This window comes from Neoarius graeffei, chromosome 10 (assembly GCF_027579695.1).
Source record: "Neoarius graeffei isolate fNeoGra1 chromosome 10, fNeoGra1.pri, whole genome shotgun sequence".
In the NCBI taxonomy this organism is placed as follows: Eukaryota; Metazoa; Chordata; class Actinopteri; order Siluriformes; family Ariidae; genus Neoarius; species Neoarius graeffei.
In genome coordinates, this window is record NC_083578.1 from 73098104 (window position 1) to 73118951 (window position 20848).

A 20848-nucleotide genomic window follows, 5' to 3' on the forward strand; every position below is an offset into this window, starting at 1 on the left:
GAGGAAACCCACCAACATCCCAGAGTTGAAGCTGTTCTGTACAGAGGAATGGGCTAAAATTCCTCCAAGCCGGTGTGCAGGACTGATCAACAGTTACCGGAAACGTTTAGTTGCAGTTATTGCTGCACAAGGGGGTTACACCAGATACTGAAAGCAAAGGTTCACATACTTTTGCCACTCACAGATATGTAATATTGGATCATTTTCCTCAATAAATAAATGACCAAGTATAATATTTTTGTCTCATTTGTTTAACTGGGTTCTCTTTATCTACTTTTAGGACTTGTGTGAAAATCTGATGATGTTTTAGGTTATATTTATGCAGAAATATAGAAAATTCTAAAGGGTTCACAAACTTTCAAACACCACTGTATAAATATAATTATATATACACACACACATATATATCATATATATATAGGTAATGGCACACACACACACGCACATATATATATATGTGCCATTACAGATACTATTGAGATGGTAGCGGACAAGTGGTATTGTTTGAATGCTAATCATAAATGGAATATTTAGCCAACAGATCAAAACTTATTGAAGTAATTTGCAATTATTTCAGCACTGATGTAAAAGCAGAAAGCGATCAATTGATTCAAGAGTTTATTTTATTTGCTTCGCTATAATGTGAAATAAATACAGTGAATTTATAATAATAATAATAATAATAATAATAGAAAATGGCTGGGTGGCTGCAACAGCATAGCCAATTACTGCGGTCCCGAGTTAAAACTAAGGACATTTAATAAAAATAAATAAATAAAAATAACATGACAGAATAAACTAGTTAACCAGTAGTAAGTATCTTAGTAGGCAGTGAGGTATACAAAAAAGGTTAGTGTTCTTGAAGTGTAAAAACTAAAAACAAGTGATAGGATACATAAGACTGCGTGACAAATTATATTTCAAACAGATGGTTTTGAAAGATCTCAGGTTAATAAAAAGGCTTAGTGACGTTTGTCAAATGCTTTGCATTGTAAACATATAATCTTTGATATAGTGTAAGTAACTGATTTTCCATGAATAGATTAGGATATAAACATAGACGTAGGCGGGCCTTTCATTTCAGGATCTGTCAGCTATGAGTAAAGACTTATAAACACAGTTATTTATAACTAGAAATTATAAAAGAAAAACACGTTTCAATTCAAACTCACTGAAAACTGAGAACCTGGAAATGTCCTCAGAACTTCATATAATAGAAAAACTAAAAATATTACCATGTTTTCCCACGGCCGTCACACATATTGAACATATACACACAAAAGCCTCATTTCTGCAGCCATATATTGTACATATGCAGGTTAATTTTGAACTTGTTCACAGTTTTCAGTTGTTAAGACTTGTTGGAAAGAATCTGAGAGGGAATGTGTGTGTCTCAGTACCTCATGTGACAGTTTCATCTTGTAAGGTAGATGCTGTAGTTCAGAGGTGACAGAGAGAGATAAAAACATGGGAAGAAAGGTTTACTGTTTTTGGAAAGTCTCCTTCCAGGAACAGTGTTATGTAACACAGAGGTTGCGGCATAAGTGACACAGTTCAAAGCAAACAGGTCATGGAACATTGCGCCAATTTCAACACATACACAGCCTTTGGCGGGCGCTGCTAAAATTACACCGCTGTTTGACATTAACGCTCTACTGAGCCAGTGCACTTCATTAGGCCTCCCAAGAACACCAGGGCTCTCTGTAATGGCACACCAACTATATGAACCTCTGCTGGTACATAAAGTGTGAGCTCAGAGCCCTATAAACACAAACACACACACACACACACAGCCCTACACTTTCTCTTCAGCGCTATGTCGTCTTGGCTTGAAGAGAGAATCAAAATAATAGCGGTGAGTCAGTGAGCTGTGAGTAGGTAGAGAAAGCAAGGGAGAGAGAAATAGACAGAGTGAGAGAGAATGATCTTATACCAGTTATAGTAGAGGCATGTATCAGGTCTTGCATCCCATGGGACATAACAGAAAGGTTGTAGGTGCAGGATGTTTTTACTGTCATGTGGGTGGGGAGGTGGGTGTTCAGACATGAAGTTAGTAGGACAAAAAGACAAAACATATTTCCAATAATGCTCAGTAAAATATCACCAAAATCTTACTTTCCACAAAAGAGTATCTGTGTAAGTTGGCAGGAGTGGGTGTAAGTGGGAATATTTTCAGGACTGGGTGGGAGTTGTCAGGGCATTTGCAGGAATGGGCGGGAGTGCTTAGGGTATTTGCGAGAGAGGTGGAGAGGTGGTCAGAGCATTTGAAGGCGCAGGTGAGGCTGTTGAGATCATTTGCAGGAGTGTATGGGTTTGGTCAGGGTATCTATAGGGGTGAGAGGGAGTGGTGAAGGTTACTGTAAGAGTGGCTGGGGGTGATTATCACTATTTGCAGGAGTGGCTAGGTTATCTGTGGGGGTGGTAAGAGTATTTCTAGGAGTGGCCAGAATATTTGCAGGTGTATATTGAAATGGTCAGATCATTTGCAGGAGTAGGTGGTATTGGTCAGGGTATCTGTGGGAGTGAGTGGGAGTCATTAAAGTTTCTGCTGGAGTTGTCAGTGTATTTGTGGGTCATGGTGGGAGTTGCTAGGGTATTTGCTTGATTGGGTGGGAGTGGTTAGAGTATTTGCAGGAGTGGAGGGGAGTGGTCAGGGTATCTGCAGGAGTAAATGGGAGTGGTTAGAATGTTTGCTGGAGTGGGTGGGAGTGGTTAGAGTATTTGCAGGAGTGGGTGGGAGTGGTTAGAGTATTTGCAGGAGTGGTCAGGGTGTCTTCAGGAGTGGGTGGGAGTGGTTCAAGTATTTGCAGGAGTGGTCAGGTTGTCTTCAGGAGTGGGTGGGAGTGGTTAGAGTATTTGCAGGAGTGGGTGGGAGTGGTTAGAGTATTTGCAGGAGTGGTCAGGGTGTCTTCAGGAGTGGGTGGGAGTGGTTAGAGTATTTGCAGGAGTGGTCAGGGTGTCTTCAGGAGTGGGTGGGAGTGGTTAGAGTATTTGCAGGAGTGGTCAGGGTGTCTTCAGGAGTGGGTGGGAGTGGTTAGAGTATTTGCAGGAGTGGTCAGGGTGTCTTCAGGAGTGGGTGGGAGTGGTTAGAGTATTTGCAGGAGTGGGTAGGAGTTGTCAAGGTCCCTGTAGGAATTGATGGGAGTTGTTAGAATGTTTGCCAGAGTGGATGGGAGTGGTTAGAGTATCTGAGGGACTGGAGCTGAGTGGTTAGAATATTTACGTGAATGGGGAGGACTGGTTTGCCTATCCGTGGGATTGGGTGGGAGTGGTCATAGAATCTAAGTGAGTGGGTGGGAGTGGCCAGATAATATGTGGGAGTGGTCAGAGAAGTTGTGTGTATGGGTGGGAAAGGTCAGCTTGTGAATGGGTGGGTGTAGTATGTGGGAAGTGGGTGGGCTTGATGTTAAAAAAAACATAACTACACACTTGTTCTGCCTCAGAACCCTTCAGCTGCTTCCATTTTTTTCCTGTGTTCCTTTTGGTTTCTGTTAAGCCTTGTTTGTGTATTATGTAAATTCTCGCCTCCCAACTCACTCAACATTTGCTTGACGCACGGCATTGTAGATGCACAAATTGTACAGTAGTGAAAAAATAAGTGCATCCCATGGAAATTGTAGATTTTTCTCAACATATTTAAACAAGCACATATTGCACCCTTTTGATATAGAGCCTACAAATAAAGGTGATGAAGAAAATAACAAAGAAATTTACTCTTTCAATTATTTATTCAACAAAATATCAATCGATGTAATATTCTTCTATGGAGAAAGTAAGTACACCCTTTGCTTTAGAAGCAAGTATTGCCCCCTTTAACAGAAATAAGTTCTTGTAGGTATTTTACATAATTGTCCATCAATCCCTGACATGGGCTTGCTGAAATTTTTTACCACTCTTCCATGCAAAATTCCTTCTGTTGCAAGATGTTTGAGGGTTTTCTTGCATGTACTACCCTTTTCAAAACTCCCCACAACATTTCAATGGGGTTCAAATCTGGGCTTTGACAAGGCCATTCCATAACCCTCCATTTCTTCTTTTTGAGCCATTCCTTGGTGGATTTGCTGGTGTGCATTATCCTGTTGAAAGGTCCACCTCTGATTCAACTTCAACTTTTGAACAGATGACCTTACATTACCTTCAAGCACATTTTGATATGATTCAGAATTCATAGTTGAATCAATGAATACAAGTTTTCCAGTCCCTGAGGCAGCGAAGCAACCCCAAACCATAACATTTCCACCACCATGCTTCACACCTGGTATGAACAACTTCTCCTGAAAAGCTGTCTTTGGTCTGCACCACGTATATGTACGCTTACTGTGGCCAGACAACTCTACCTTTGATTCGTCTGGCCAGAGCATGTTATTCCAAAAGGCCTGGTGTTTTACTTTTAACATTCCTTTTGGACAGCAAAGGCTTTTTTCCTGACACGCCTCCCATGCAAGTCAAATTTGTCCAATATCTTTCAGATTATAGATGTATGCACTTTCACACCAACAGTTGCAAGAGTTACCTACAGAACCAGTGATGAAATTTTGGGGTTCGGAGAGACTTCTTTTAGTATCAAACGGTCTGTTCTTGGGCTGAATTTGATGGGGCAGCCAGTCCTGGACAAATTGGCAATTGTTTGAAATCTATGCCACTTGTAGATGATTTTCCTTCCAGTGGAATGATTTATTTAGAATAAATTAGAGATCTTTTTAAATCCCTTGCCAGATTCATAGGCATCCACAACCTTTTTTTCTGAAGTCCTTAGAGAGCTCGTTAGATCTTGCTATGATGACACCACACAGTTCAATAGCAAAAAGACAACACCAGACCCTAGACGTCTGGTTTAAATAAGTCGGGTTCCACCTGCACCTCCACCTGCAGGAAGTTCTAATCAACGGCACCTAATCTGGAACACCTGATTCTACTTTTATGGACTTGAACGTGTGATAACTGTGAGGGTGTACTTACTTTTTCCAGGGTGTCCTTACTTTTTTTGACTGAAATTTTTTTATTTAAATTATGAAAATGACTACAAAATGTCAATTTTATGTGTTGTTTATTGGAGCATATTACCTTTATCTGTAGGCACTGTATAAAAGAGAGTGAAATGCTTGCTTGTTTAAATAAGTCTACAATTTCCATGGGATGCACTTATTTTTTTCACATGGCTGTATGAGGCTGTGAGCTGCACACATCCCAAGCATTTTGCACAAATGCATTGACGTGCATCTGTACAGAAGTATAAATCAGCCCTTATAATGCTTCAGGCAGGACAGGCTGATCTGAGCGCAATGGCAGTGCCACCCACAGGTCTGTGTGGGCACAGTGCCCTGAGGCTGCTCAGCTCTACCAGTGTCAAGAACAGCAGGAATAATCACACATTGTGTTGTAGGAGATGCCACTGGCTTCGACTCAATACCCTGAAATCCCTATTATTCTGCTGGGCAGTATTGTGTTGTCGGAGATGCCACGGACTTCTACCTAATATCCTGAAATTCCTGTTATTCTGTTGGGCAGAATCAGAGCGAGTGAGTCAGAGAGGCAGAAAATAGCAACAAAAGGGCAATATAGCAGGATGTTTGATAAACGAGGTGGCAAAGGTCCTTCATTATTTCTACCTCTGTTGTTTATGTCTGATTGTGGGTCTCACTTCATTAGCCTTTGATTAAAACAGCACAGAAAGGACTAATGCATTGGAGAAAGAAGGAGAGAAAGAGAGAGAGTGGGATAAAGGAGAGAGAAATGAAAGAATGATAGCATTTTTTTATGGCACCTCTTTTATGGAACATCTCATGTAAAAACCAGAAATGTTGTGGAATATTGTATATACAGTACTCCAGTAATCTTATTTTCAATATCAATATAATTTAATATGCTGACAGGTTTATGTTCTGCACGCGTGTGCACACACACACACACACACACACACACACGATATGAGAGTTTGCGCTTAGTTTTTATTTTTCTTTCCTCCACAATCCTGTAAGAGCTTTTTACACGCAAGTCATTCATGCATTTATGCATCTACCCATCTATCCATCCATGTAGCGGTCTTGGGTCAGAACACATTTCATAGACAGAATCACAGAAATGATGCGGTATGCATGCATGCATGTATGTATGTATGTATGTATGTTGCTTACTGGTAGCTCCAAGGCTTGGTTCATCATACCATTACGTTTGCTGTGCAGGAAGGTGTTCGAGCTGCCCGCCTTTGAGATTCGCATTCTGGCCAATCGTGCTTTCTGCAGTGAGACAAGAATTCAGATATCAGGACTCGGTGCTTATTGTGGTCCCTGGGAGACACTTTTAATATTTTAATACTCTTAAATTTCACATGAACTGCTAAAATCTGGTTTTCATACATAATCACTCCATCATATGACAGACCTGGGCTATTAACAGTTGGACTATTAAAGTGAGAAGTGGAAAGAGTGGGAAAAGGAGAGATAATCACGAGGTGAGCATACAAGTCAGCAAGAGAAAGTTTTTCAAAACTCATTAAACATATATAATAAATTACACACAAACATCATATCTTTGTGACAGGAATGAATGAAGTGAACAAGTATTTTCAAAGGTGTATAAACAACCTGCTCTCCAGGACTATTTATACTTAGTCTTTATCTCAATATTGAAAGCCTTAATAGAATTGTAAATCAAACCACCTTTGATTTGTGTTCCTGTCAAACCTCCTACATTAAAGGTTTTTTTTTTTAGCAAACAAGTGTGTGTCCCTTGTTCAGACAGCTTATCAGCAGAATGCACAGGTAGTAAATCTTCAAAATCGTAATCTAGTGCTATGTAGAATCACACACACACACACACACTATGAATATGTAAGATCACACACACACACACACTATGAATATGTAAGATCACACACACACACACACACACACACACACACACACACACACACACACACACACACAATATGAATATGATAACACCCAGAAAGTGCCCTGATATGAGAAAAGTGGAAGCAAAAAACATCATTCACAAGATCACAATTAGAATGCAAGTCTGCTAGTTTCCGATATCAGGACACCTCAGATGTTGTTCTCACTTATACTTAACAATTTACCTAATTACATTTCTAGTCGCCCACCCCACAGACGACCACTGTACAGTACAATTGCTGTCACTTCTACGCACTGAAGCTTATTATTATTTCCTACTTTCTCATCATCGAACTCCATCAGGGAGAAGTACTCCTTGATCTGCTCCAGATCTTCTCTCAGAGCACTCAGCTCTTCACCCGATAACGTGGTCAGGACCGATTTCACCTTCGCTTCACTGAAGCTTATTATTATTATTATTATTATTATTCCATGCCAAATCAACAAATATCTGACAAATTTATGCTCGACCATCTCAGATTTCAATTAAATTTGGAGGGCTCAGAGATACTATTAAAAGAAGTTAATCCCCAAAATTTGAGCTTCCTATCTCCAACGATTTCAGAGATACAGGCATTTGAATTTTTCGATTTTTTTTGCATTTTGCTCAAAACATGCATATTTCAAAGTGTAATATAATCTTTATTATGCAAGATAGAAACCTAAAATTTTGCACAGAGAGACTCAATGTCTTGTACTACAAGCTTCAACTTAGAATTTCAATGGTCATTGTATATTAGATGGTGATTTTAACAAGGAAATTAAAAAGACAAATTTGCATTTTTTGCATTTTTAATTCATTCTGGAAGCTTGGCTGTGGCAGTAATGCTTAAACTAAGAATGTTATTCAAATCTACACAGAAATATCTACCAATTTCAGTTTTACCAAGTCTCCACTATTCCTAGTTTGTCTGTAATAGGGTTTTGAAATTCGCCGATTTCTAAAACATGCCATTTTCAGTAGCATGGATTCCAATGTGGGATAGCAGTTAGGAACTTGTAAATTTTTTTTCAGTAATCTCCTAGACCCATATTTTATATTTCCAAGTTTTTGTTCTGTGTCTCTCAAATATTTCTGAGCTACAGGTGTTTAAAAAATCCATTTTTTCCAAATTCGAATTTTTGATATTATTTCCATTTTATTGACGATTAAGGACTGATAAATACAACTAAATGATTTGTATAGATAAGGAAACATTTTACTTGTGTTCATGTCACAGAAATATGGTTTTAAAAATATTATCATTTTGAAATAAGCTAAATAATATATGAACATTTCACATTTTTCAGTAAATATATATATATAAACTAAAGAAGTCAGTCATTTTTCATATAAATCACTTAACTTACAATTTCTGTTGTATGTTAGTTTATGGCAGTCAGAATCTTTCTTTAGTCCAATTCCTATAGAACAGGGAGGAAGTTCAGCCATTTCTAGATGTCTAAGAACAAACTCATTTATACTGATCTCAAATTGAAAGCAACTACAATTAAATTCCCTAGTCAACTATTCAAAATATCCAATCCTTGCAAAGAAACACATTCAGTTAATAACATTGGTAAATTTTCTCAGTGCTCTGTATTACAATGTATTTAATATAATCCAAGCAATATAATGTTATCTGAACAAGTATGCAGTTTACAGACTCTAAAACTATAAGATATGAGCCACCTGTTCTGGTATCAAAGGTCACCTATTGTGCTGTGTTGATACTGATAAGGATGGCTGTTGACTGGTACACAATAGCTGGTCATTGATTGCTAATGTTACACAGTCTTAGATTAAAATCAATTTACAAATAATTAATACTGAGCATTAATTGAAATTTTATTTAAAATTGAGGAAGAAACATGTCTCCTAACCTACTTGAGCCTTACTGAAGCATTTATTAACCCTCAAATATCAGTTATATGAAAATATATCAAAATTTCGAATTTGGTGAAAATGGATTTTTTAAACCCCTGTAGTTTAAAAATACTTGAGAGACACAGAACAAAAATTTGGAAATATAAAATATGGGTCTTGGGGATTACTGAAAAAAAATTTACAAGTTCCTAACTGCCATCCCACATTGGATTTCTTGCTACTGAAAATGGCATGTTTTAGAAATCGGCGAATTTCAAAACCCTATTACAGACAAACTAGGAATAGTGGAGACTTGGTAAAACTGAAACTGGTAGATATTTCTGTGTAGATTTGAATAACATTCTTAGTTTAAGCATTACTGCCACAGGCAAGCTTCCAGAATGAGTTAAAAATGCAAATTTGTCTTTTTTAATTTCCTTGTTAAAATCACCATCTAATATACAATGACCATTGAAATTCTAAGTTGAAGCTTGTAGTACAAGACATTGAGTCTCTCTGTGCAAAATTTTAGGTTTCTATCTTGCATAATAAAGATTATATTGCACTTTGAAATATGTATGTTTTGAGCAAAAAACAAAAAAATCAAAAAATTCAAATGCCTGTATCTCTGAAACTATTGGTGATAGGAAGCTCAAGTTTTGGGGATTAACTTCTTTTAATAGTATCTCTGAGCCCTCCAAATTTCATTGAAATCTGAGATGGTCGAGCATAACCTCTTGTTGATTTGGCATGGAATGACCCATAAATAATTCTGTCATGCCACTGAAATGAATAAGTCCAACATTAACGCTAGCCAATGAGATAAAATCTAAAGACAATGATTGTGGAATTCAAGCAATAAAGTTTGCTGGAGAGCAATAAGCTGTCAGAGGCAGATTATGGGTGAGATCCAAGGGTTTTTTTTTTCCTTTTGTAAACCCAATAATTAATGTCAAAATTAAACAGTGAAATGTGCAGTACATTTTCCTTTTCTTTCTTTCTTTCTTTCTTTCTTTCTTTCTTTCTTTCTTTCTTTCTTTTAAACATTTTTACTGGGCCACACCTCTGAATCAAAATAGACAGAAGAGACCTTTCAGTTGCCAGGTCATGATGTCACAACATGTTACAGATAGATCGTAAGGATTTCCTAGTGCTAACTCCTATTTCTTCAAAATTTTCACATTATTCTGAGTGAACAGATCTTGTTCTAAACATATGGAAATAAAGATATGAACAGGGGCGGCATGGTGGTGTAGTGGTTAGCGCTGTCGCCTCACAGCAAGAAGGTCCGGTTTCGAGCCCCGTGGCTGGTGAGGGCCTTTCTGTGCGGAGTTTGCATGTTCTCCCCGTGTCTGCGTGGGTTTCCTCCGGTTTCCCCCACAGTCCAAAGACATGCAGGTTAGGTTAACTGGTGACTCTAAATTGACCGTAGGTGTGAATGTGAGTGTGAATGGTTGTCTGTGTCTATGTGTCAGCCCTGTGATGACCTGGCGACTTGTCCAGGGTGTACTCCGCCTTTCGCCCGTAGTCAGCTGGGATAGGCTCCAGCTTGCCTGCGACCCTGTCGAACAGGATAAAGCGGCTAGAGATAATGAGATGAGATATGAATAGGAAGTACACTCCCCATGGCATGAGGTGGTTTTTACTTTTATATCTGACCACTCACTCATGTAAGGACAAAGGCCACATTCATTAATTTGAACATGAATAAAAGTATTGACAGAAAAAAAAATGTATAGCTTTCATTCACTCATCCTTTGTATCTGCCTGGTCAGGGTGATTTAAGTTAGTCTACTAGTCTGTTTATGTCTACGGTATATTTTGGCAAACAGAACCAAGGAAATTCATTACAAAACACTGAGTACAAGTACATTCAAAACTAACCATGCAAGATACAAATATAGATCCGTATACAGATAAAGATATGGATATTTTGAGCACTAAACAGAGACAGACACAGATAGTGGCATTGCTTTCATTGTTTAATCCAACATAGCTATGTATAAGGAGCATTGATTTAGAGCTATATAATAAATCGTAAACGAGTCCCTAGATGTCTGAATGAAAACTATTATTCCATCACTAATCCACCCGGATCAAACTACTAGCATGCACAGGCTACTTAAAAAAGACAACTTCTGTATCAGACCAACATTAAAACCAGCAATAGTCATACTGGATGCAGGAAAAGTCTTTGGCCAAAGTATATTAGCCTCTAAACTCACAAAGGTGTCAACACCCCAAGCTTTCATCAATGTTTCCTTGCTAACCTTCAATACATAATCAAATCAAACTGACTTATGGAGACAAGCAGAATAAAACCTATGTAAGGAAATTAGAATTTCATATCTACCATTCACCACACCAACACTCAAACACCATCCTTGTCTGTGAAGGTTCTCAGTCATCCAAGTCATTGTAATCCATAGGTGCTAAAGAAGGCAACTGGACTTCAAGGATTTCAAGCAAGTCCAGTTGTCTTCTTTAGCACCTATGGAAACATCATCCTTGTTTCAAAACCCAAAAGATAACAGCAACGTAGCCTCAGGAAAACATCTCAAGATTATTCACGTAGTAACCCCCCCAAAATAGCCTCCATGAGGTTGTAGCTCATACCAGCCACTGTTGTTGTGTGTGAGTTTGAAATCCAATCAATCCTATGGGAGGAGTAGCGATTTTTATAAAATTGTATATGATCCCTGAGTAGCCGCGTCCATGGCAGGTGGTGCCACCTGGTGAACAACTCTTCTTGGAATATGTCTTTAGAGTCTTCTGGGTGAGTTTCAGTGAAAACATCCTAGCAGTTTACGAACAGTAGTGTTTGGTGTTACCAGTCATCCCAAATTTTCAAACGGCCGTAAAATGTTAAATATGACGGGTGGCACCACCGTTGACATATTTTATACATAGCAACCTGGGGAACATTCCATACGAGTTTCATTGAAATCTGATCACTCTTGTAGGAGGAGTAGCGATTTTCGTGAAATTGCAAATGACCCCTGTGTCGCCTCATCCATGGTACTGTAGGTGGCGCCACCTGGTGAACAATTCTTGTTGGTATATGTCTTTAGAGTCTTCTGGGTGAGTTTCAGTGAAAACATCCAAGCAATTTATGAAGAGTAGCGTTTAATATGATGAGTCACCCAAAACTTTCAGATGCCCATAAAATCGTAAATATGACAGGTGGCACCACCACCTTGACGACTTTTATGCACACCCACCTGGGCAACATTGTATGTTAGTTTGATCGAAATCCAATCAATCAATCCTGTCAGAGAAGTAAAGATTTTTGTAAATTGTGGATGGACGACGCATGATCACATAAGCTCATCCGGCCTGGCATACGGCCGGATGAGCTAAAAATCAATGCAAATCTTAAACACATCTTTCAGAACAACAATTTTGTATCATATCCAGAATCGCAGCATTGGAAAGAACTGGTTTCCTGAATTTCTGCTATTCAGATCCAGTATATGCTCAAAAATCAGTCTAAAAGAAAACACATTTGACCTTCCCCCATCATTATCAGATTTCAATGTGCAAAGTGAGTAGAAGAAAATCTGATCCATACAATGTCCATTTCATCAACGTGGGAAGAAGAGTGAGCAGTTACTTCCAACGCCACCTTCTGGACACAGAGTTTAAAGAATATCTTTTGCATGACTGATAACACCAGTCTACATTTTATATATAACAGAAAGTGCTATGTGATATTACAGTTAAATTGAACCTTAACCTTAATAATAAAAAGGAAACATTTTGGCTTTTCTTTTAATTTTATAGCTGTAGTTTAAAAAAAAAGAACAAAACAAACAAACAAAACCCAATACAATTTAATTTGAATTATAAGACTCTGCTAGCTGGCTCATACACAACAAAGTTTTACTTTGATATTTGTTTTACTTCATGATGGAGCCAGTAAAAGTCTGGACACCTCCTAATTCAGTGGATTTTCTTTATTATTATTATTATTATTATTATTATTATAGGGCGGCACGGTGGTGTAGTGGTTAGCACTGTCGCCTCACAGCAAGAAGGTCCGGGTTCGAGCCCCATGGCCGGCGAGGGCCTTTCTGTGCGGAGTTTGCATGTTCTCCCCGTGTCCGCGTGGGTTTCCTCCGGGTGCTCCGGTTTCCCCCACAGTCCAAAGACATGCAGGTTAGGTTAACTGGTGACTCTAAATTGACCGTAGGTGTGAATGTGAGTGTGAATGGTTGTCTGTGTCTATGTGTCAGCCCTGTGATGACCTGGTGACTTGCCCAGGGTGTATCCCGCCTTTCGCCCGTAGTCAGCTGGGATAGGCTCCAGCTTGCCTGCGACCCTGTAGAACAGGATAAAGCGGCTAGAGATAATGAGATGAGATTATTATTATTTAAAAGACACTTCAGGTCTTAAAATAACGATGTTCTGTTGTTTCTCTTTACTTAGCTGAGCGGTTCTTGACATAATATGGATTACTACAGTTGTAGAATAGGCCTATTTACTGTACTTTTAGTATTATTTATTATTTGCTGTTTGAGGCAGAGCTGGAGGCAGTAGAGTTAAAGATGCTAAGATTTATGTTGGTTGGACGTGATAAAGATGGACAGGATAAAGATCGAGTATATTAGAGGGACAGCCCAGGCTGGATGGTTTGGAAGACAAAGCAAGAGAGATATGATTGAGTTGGTTTGGACATGTGTGGAGGAGAACTGCCAAGTATATTGGGAGAAGGATGCTGAAAATGGAGCTGCCAGGCAACAGGAAAAGAGGAGGTTTATGGATGTGGTGACAGAGGACATGCAGGTGGTTGGTGTGACAGAGGAAGATGCTGAAAACAGGATGCGATGGAAACGGATGATCCGCTGTGGTGACCCCTAATGGGAGCAGCCGAAAGAAGAAGACTATTGACTGTTTGACGATCTCGAATCCATTAAGAAGGCAAGAAATTGCACTAATTAACATTTGACGAGGCACAGCTGTTAATTGAAAAGCATTCCAAGTGACTACCTCATGAAGCTGGTTAAGATAATGCCAATAGTGTGTAAAGCGTCATCAAGGTAAACACTGGCTACTTTGAAGAATCTAAAATATGAAGCACATTTTGTTTAGCACTTTGTTTACCAAATAATTCCATACATGATCCATATGTTATTTCATAGTTTTCATGTCTTCAGTATCGTTCTACAATGTAGAAAATAGTTAAAGTGACACAGGTCGATGTGCTGGTTCAGGAATCATTTAATCCACTCCCCTTTCTGAATTATTTGAGCTGATACCCATCCCCATAGCTGGTTTGCATCATCTTGTTTCAATACATTTTATTTCCTAATGCGGGGCGTCCTAACCACACATTTGTTTACAAACCGCTCAGCAGCCAGTTTGGAAAAGTTACGTGAGGTCATGTGCGGGTCAGAAGTCGAGACCGCGGAGCCACAGCAAACATGGCGGATCACCCAGATCGAACGAAGACTCCTAAATCGAGACACCCCCCCCCGACGATTTTAAGGAAATATCTGACATTGTCAGAGGCAAAACGTGCCAGAAAAGAGAGGGAAAAATACGTTAGACAAGCTGAGTAAATATTGCTGGCCAGCTTTTCCCATGGAGGGCCGAACAGGCAAAAACAAATGCGGCATCTGATGCCATCTTTGCCAAGATGCTGCTGGACAGGTGAGTGACAAAAGAGTTTGCACTTTGAGAAACATCAACTTTTATACAGATCAGAATGGAAATATTCCAAATCTAAATGCACCTGTGAGCTTGAAGGCTTTCGAGCGCTCGCTTCTTTGTCGGAGGCCGCCGGTTCCACCATGTTTGTTGCAACCTGGCTCATTATAATGAGGATAAACTTCAGCCATTTCTGTACCCAAGTGTAAACATTAGCGCACGGTGTTTTTACATTTAATTCTTCACAGGCATGAAGCAGCAGGCAATACAGCATGCGATTCAAGTACCTAGTGTTTTGCTGGGATTCGAACCCGGGTCGCTGGTGTGATAATCCAGCAAACCCCCACTAGGCCACCAGGGGGATGACTCAAGTGCAGAGGCGTGAGGCGAAAGTAGAGTATCAAAAAACAGTTTATATACACTATATACAATCCAATGGAAAAAACAAAAAGAAAATCCAAAAGCTCAGAAGATAAACCAAAATAAAAATATCCAAAGGTTAAATGTCCAAAAACAAAAGGAAAGGCAAAATGCTGAACGCTCAGAAGATCAAAAAGGTACAAAGTCCAAAGAAAGCAAAAAATATCAAAAACACAAGGGCACAGGCAAGATACGTGAGACAGTGGAAACTAGCACAAGACAGCATAGCATAAAGACTCCGTGACAAGGGAACAAACAGAGGGGTATTTATACACAACAATTAAGGAACAGGGCGGGGCAGGAAACAGGCAATCAAGACAAACACAAAACACAGTGGCGGCCTCTAGAGGCCAAAACAAACATGACAAGATATAAGAGGCCAAAACAGTCCCAGTCCTAACACCTAGACGTTATTCTTAACTCCACAGGGTACTATTCATCTTTTTAATACATCAACTTTTGCCACTTTAAAATACAGAAAATCCTATGAATGAGTAGGTGTGTCCAAACTTTTGACTGGTACTGTATAATGAAGGAGACAAGGCAGTGGTTCACAGTACAGCAATCCTATGATCTGCTGTAAGGGTTTCAGAACATCCATGTGGTTGTTTTCTGACGTGGTTGGCGAGACACATTTTGGGTTTTACTATAAGAATTATTTTGTACATTTGTCCAATTTAGTAATATAATAACACTGTAATCCAAAGTTTTGTCTTTTCTCCCTCCTGATGACAGCACTTTGTCACACAGTGTAGCAGTGTGAGGTTTCCCCATCTCCACATATCACCTGCATCTCTAGAGGTGAGAAACGACTCTCCGTCATGGGTCAGATGAGTCCACTGCAGAGTTTGTAGAGTGTGAAGGTTCTCACTGAGTCTCTTTCTGTCTCTCTCTCTCTCTCTCTCTCTCTCTCTCTCTCACACACACACACACACACACACACACACACACACACACACACACACACACACACACACAAGTGGGATGATCGGAGTGTTCTCACACAGCCAAACCAATTTCATTCTTCATAGCTTGTTTGTGTTTCTAAAGAACAAAAAAAAAAATCTGTTTAACGAGTTCCTACTACTGAAAGAAAAGGAAAGAAATGAAATAGAGAATGACTGCAGCAAGATGCAAGATGTAGCAATTGATCAAAGTAATCCGGGGACCCTCACGAGCCAGCATGAAGTCGTTCAGCAGCAGACCAAAGGCATATTGCTTTTGCGTGTGCAGGCATCAGATGTGTTGCATTGGACATGAGGAACAACCGAAAAAGCTCATTTTCACAGCAGGTATCATTCAGAGATGCTTATACAAGCTTTTCCACGGTACATTACACAGCAGTCGGAACCTTCAACCTAGCAGCAGTTTAATGGAAAAACATAAAATACAAAGAAAAAATGTTCGAATCGGTGTAGAGTGAAAATCTGAGTTCAGTCTAGCACTGAGACTCTGACTTTCGTGAAGGCACTGAAGCAAAATGTCATCAAAACTGACACAGAAGGATGGAATGAATAAAAAGCTGAAAGCAAACGTTTATTTTATGGTGTCAATTCCCATTTCGAGGCAGCTGAGAAGACACGAGTGTGGTTACAGTACCAATTATCTTGCTCTAAGAGCCACAGCAGGTCACTACAAATCATCAGCACAGCTCGTCCGAACTGAAACACCACACGATGACCATTAACAAACATTAAATAAAGTCAAAGTGTACTCTAGCTAACTGTCAATTTGCATTTGCCAAATAAGGCAAAAAATAAAATAAAAAATAAAAATCACTTGCGAGTTGAATCCAGTGTCAGTGTTTATACTCCCAGGACTAGTTGGCAGTTCCAGAGCTCTTTGCTTTTGTAATTACATTTTGTAATGACTTCTTAATTACTTTTATGGAGTTTTACTGCAGTTATTGCATAATAAGATGAATAACTCAATATTAAGTTGGGAATTAAAAGGGTTAATATCATTATTTTGACTAAATTAGCTAAGAATGTTTGTATCCATGAGGAAAGTATATTAAGTACTTATTTATTCAAAAATATTAGTTTTCCAGTTAATGCCTCAGTGTCAGAACTTTCTCCAGCTCTGTGGTATAATAAACCATTAGAAAAATCTCATTAAAATGTTTGACATCTGGAGTTTCCAGCAGATCTGTAGATTACTTTTAAATTAAGCTTTACATATTAATGCAGTAAAGATACAAACAAATATGGTAAATATTATTTTTAAAAGGAAGCTGCAGTCATTTACATGGAAAGCACTAGAGGGAAAAAAAAAAGTTCTTCCATTCCATAAATTTCACTTTGATTATTTTAATCACGAATTCAACATTTCTACGAGTGTTTTAGTGCTGTAATAAATAAAGTCCTCCTTTTAAGTTTATTTTGCGGTACGGTGGTGAAGTGGTTAGCGCGGTCGCCTCACAGCAAGAAGGTCCGGGTTCGAGCCCCGTGGCCGGCGAGGGCCTTTCTGTGCGGAGTTTGCATGTTCTCCCCGTGTCCGCGTGGGTTTCCTCCGGGTGCTCCGGTTTCCCCCACAGTCCAAAGACATGCAGGTTAGGTTAACTGGTGACTCTAAATTGACCGTAGGTGCGAATGTGAGTGTGAATGGTTGTCTGTGTCTATGTGTCAGCCCTGTGATGACCTGGCGACTTGTCCAGGGTGTACCCCGCCTTTCGCCCGTAGTCAGCTGGGATAGGCTCCAGCTTGCCTGCGACCCTGTAGAACAGGATAAAGCGGCTAGAGATAATGAGATGAGATGAGAAGCCTTTTTTCATTTCAGTGCACAGGTTTCTTTTCTTCTTACTTTCTCGCTATTTCAGCGAATGTTGAGTGGATGCACAAAACCCCTGGTGGCAGTCAAATTGTTATGAAAAGTGTGAACTGTTCAGTGTTAGTGCTGGAAGAAAATGGATGAATAGGGGAGCGGGGCAATGAGGGGCTAATCTGTGGCATGTACCTGTCATTCAATCTCATCAATGATGCACAAAACTGAGGAGATGATTTGACAGGAGCTGTTCTCCGTCTCCATCTCTGACTTTTTGTTTGTGTCTCTTTCGCATAATGATGGACTAGTGGAGAGGAGAGAAGAACTCTCTCAGGCTTTCAGTGCATTTCTCTGGATCTTTGTCTTTCCCACCAAGTCATCTAGTTTGAGCTGCTTTCAGGGGGGAGCTGAGAAACTGCTAAAATGTGAGGTTAGATGGGAATATAGTAATGATAGGGCTGTCTGCAAGCAAACAGGAACTGAAGTGTCATCAAAGTGCTGTCAGCTGGCTGGCGAAAACTCTTCCTGGAATTCTGAACTGTTTCCTGTGCAGCAGAGATGTACAGCAGTTACACAACAGCAATGGAGGAGCTGCGCTTATTATAAATACGAGCTACTGGGAGCTCAGAAACGAGTGGGTGGAATTTAAAGTGGCCTCTCGCCCCTTTGATGTATGCTTCGTTAGAGTGAAGACCACTTCTTAGATTTTATCATCAATCAGCTGTCATTTCTCTTCAGCGCTCTATGGCACTTCAGATTTAAGATGAAACATGGAGAATTAGACAGGCAATTTCAATAAGATTGTGATGTGACGGCGGCGACAACTTCACTAGTTTACAGAGTGTGGAGTAAGTGTGAGTTTCCCTGAGAGGCAGTGCCACCCCGTTTCATACATGTACAGTATGCTCATGTCCCCCAAAACTACATCATGAGTTCATCTCATTCATCTCTAGCCGCTTTATCCTGTTCTACAGGGTCGCAGGCAAGCTGGAGCCTATCCCAGCTGACTACGGGCGAAAGGCGGGGTACACCCTGGACAAGTCGCCAGGTCATCACAGGGCTGACACATAGACACAGACAACCATTCACACTCACATTCACACCTACGCTCAATTTAGAGTCACCAGTTAACCTAACCTGCATGTCTTTGGACTGTGGGGGAAACCAGAGCACCCGGAGGAAACCCACACGGACACGGGGAGAACATGCAAACTCCACACAGAAAGGCCCTCGCCGGCCACGGGGCTCGAACCCGGACCTTCTTGCTATGAGGCGACAGCGCTAACCACTACACCACCGTGCCGCCCACATCATGAGTTACTATAGCAAATGCGTAGTTTTACTCTGCTTGGACTATATGTTTTAACAAAGACAAAACATATTTCTATAGCATGGAATCACAATCTAGCCCTGTCTCAGTTCTAGGTTTAGTCTACTAATGTTTGGTTTTCTTACAGAGCAATGCTATTTAACAGTCCTGCATGCAGTCAAAACAGTGATGCTTTTTGTGAGACTGGTATAGTGAACAGTGGCGTGCACAGACATTTTGGGGGGCAAGTGCTCTGAGGGGAAAAAAGGGCACTTTTTTGCGCATGTGGAACACCTTATTATAAAAGTCTGAGATTTAACCCTCCTCTTGTGTTCGGGTCGCCACTGACCCGTTTTAGTTTTTAAAGGTGTAAAACAACCACTTAATGTTAATTTATTACATCAAGGCTTTTTGACTTTGCCAGGAATCTCTAGTTGAACAAAATAGAAAAAGAAATTTTTGTTTTCCTAAATCTGAAAATGGTCTAGCAAAAAATATAATACTTATGTGCAGTTGTTTCTGTATGCGACGGGCTACTTCACGACAAAATAATTACAGCTTGGGCTTAGAGGGCAAACAATACATTTTCACTCGATTCATGTGTTACCTGGCTGGTGGGGCAGGGGAAGAGCTGACTGACTGCCCGATGTGTTGTCTGCGCTACGACAAGGCCGTGGCTTCCAGGACGCTATGCTGCTGCAACCTCACATTGAATGCACTGCACGCTTGTTCACGTGACAGAGCAAGAGAGACAGAGGTCCGGTGTGTGTGCAGAGGGGGCACACATCGGGACATTATTTTCACACACGCTTTTAATGCCGTGGCTTTTCTAAAAGATCATGTCGACATTGGCCTCAGTAAACTGTAAAAAAAAAAAAAAAAATTCAAAAGGGCACTTTTTTGGACAGAGGGCAGAGGGGCAGGTGCTTGAGCACCACCTCGTGTCTATCTGTGCACGCCACTGATAGTGAATAATACCATATTTTTTTTCGCAGTCTGGTTTCCATCAAATCATGCACTCTGATTGGCTCACGAGCGGTCCGGAATCCTACGATACAGACCCCGGTTACAGACCTTTGGCGACTCACTTGTTCACAACAATAACAAACATAGTAGCAATTTTTTGTCAACATTTATTTTCACATTTCTCAGTATAATAGCATTAATTTTACAGCACGGATAGCGATAATGACAGTGTTCACGGCGAAAGTGAGTTTTACTACCCTGCTGAAGACGAAATAAAAGAAAACATTTCAGGAGAAAGCGGAAAACGAGCTTGTAGCAGGTTTGTTCTAAATATGGTTTCCCTTTCGGGCACTCTCATTTTCTGTTAGAATTTGGTAAAGAAAAAAATAAATATATTGTTTACCAGCTTAAGGTCGGTCCGTATCGTGAAATACCGTGACCTTGGCCTTTAAAATACTGACCGAGGCCCAGAGGCCTCGGTCAGTATTTTCAAGACTCCGGTCACGGTATTTCACGATATGGATCTCCCAGCTGGTAAATAATATATATGTATTTACGTTTCTTAAACCCAAATAATCCTCTCTCAACACTGAGATTAAACGTAAATACCAAAATTGCTGGGAACAGACACAATGAATGTCATTAATGTTAACGTGGGTATTCATATTACAATGTACTATATTCAGAGCACCACTAACATCAGGAGCTCTACTGCAGCCACCAAATCATAGTCCATATATCAGGTTCATTCATTCATTCATGCTTAGTAAGTGTTTTATCCTGATCAGAGTCACAGTGGATTTGCTAATCAACAATTTGTTTTGTTTTGTTTTTTTAAACATGTGCATTGGAAATACATTTTGGAGTTGTGTGATGTGAAATTCGCAAAACATGTACAATATTTCAGCGTTAATGGATGATTTATTTAGTAGATAATTCCATGACAGGTAGTTATATAAGCATGCTTTTCTGATTTAACTGATGTTAAATAGCCTGTGGGGG

At 39.9% G+C, this 20848-nt stretch overlaps 1 protein-coding gene across 1 annotated transcript in view; it reads right to left on the reverse strand.

Annotated features, from left to right (window-relative positions):
- The window catches only part of kcnd3 (potassium voltage-gated channel, Shal-related subfamily, member 3), a 434158-nt gene that overhangs the window by 7776 nt on the left and 405534 nt on the right, over positions 1-20848 (reverse strand). Inside the window, exons 3-4 of the mRNA XM_060932245.1 lie at positions 6135-6236; positions 1401-1433 (exon numbers count right to left, since the gene is read on the reverse strand). Coding sequence (XP_060788228.1) covers positions 1401-1433; positions 6135-6236 — 135 coding nt within the window. The remainder of the gene's footprint in view (positions 1-1400; positions 1434-6134; positions 6237-20848) is intronic.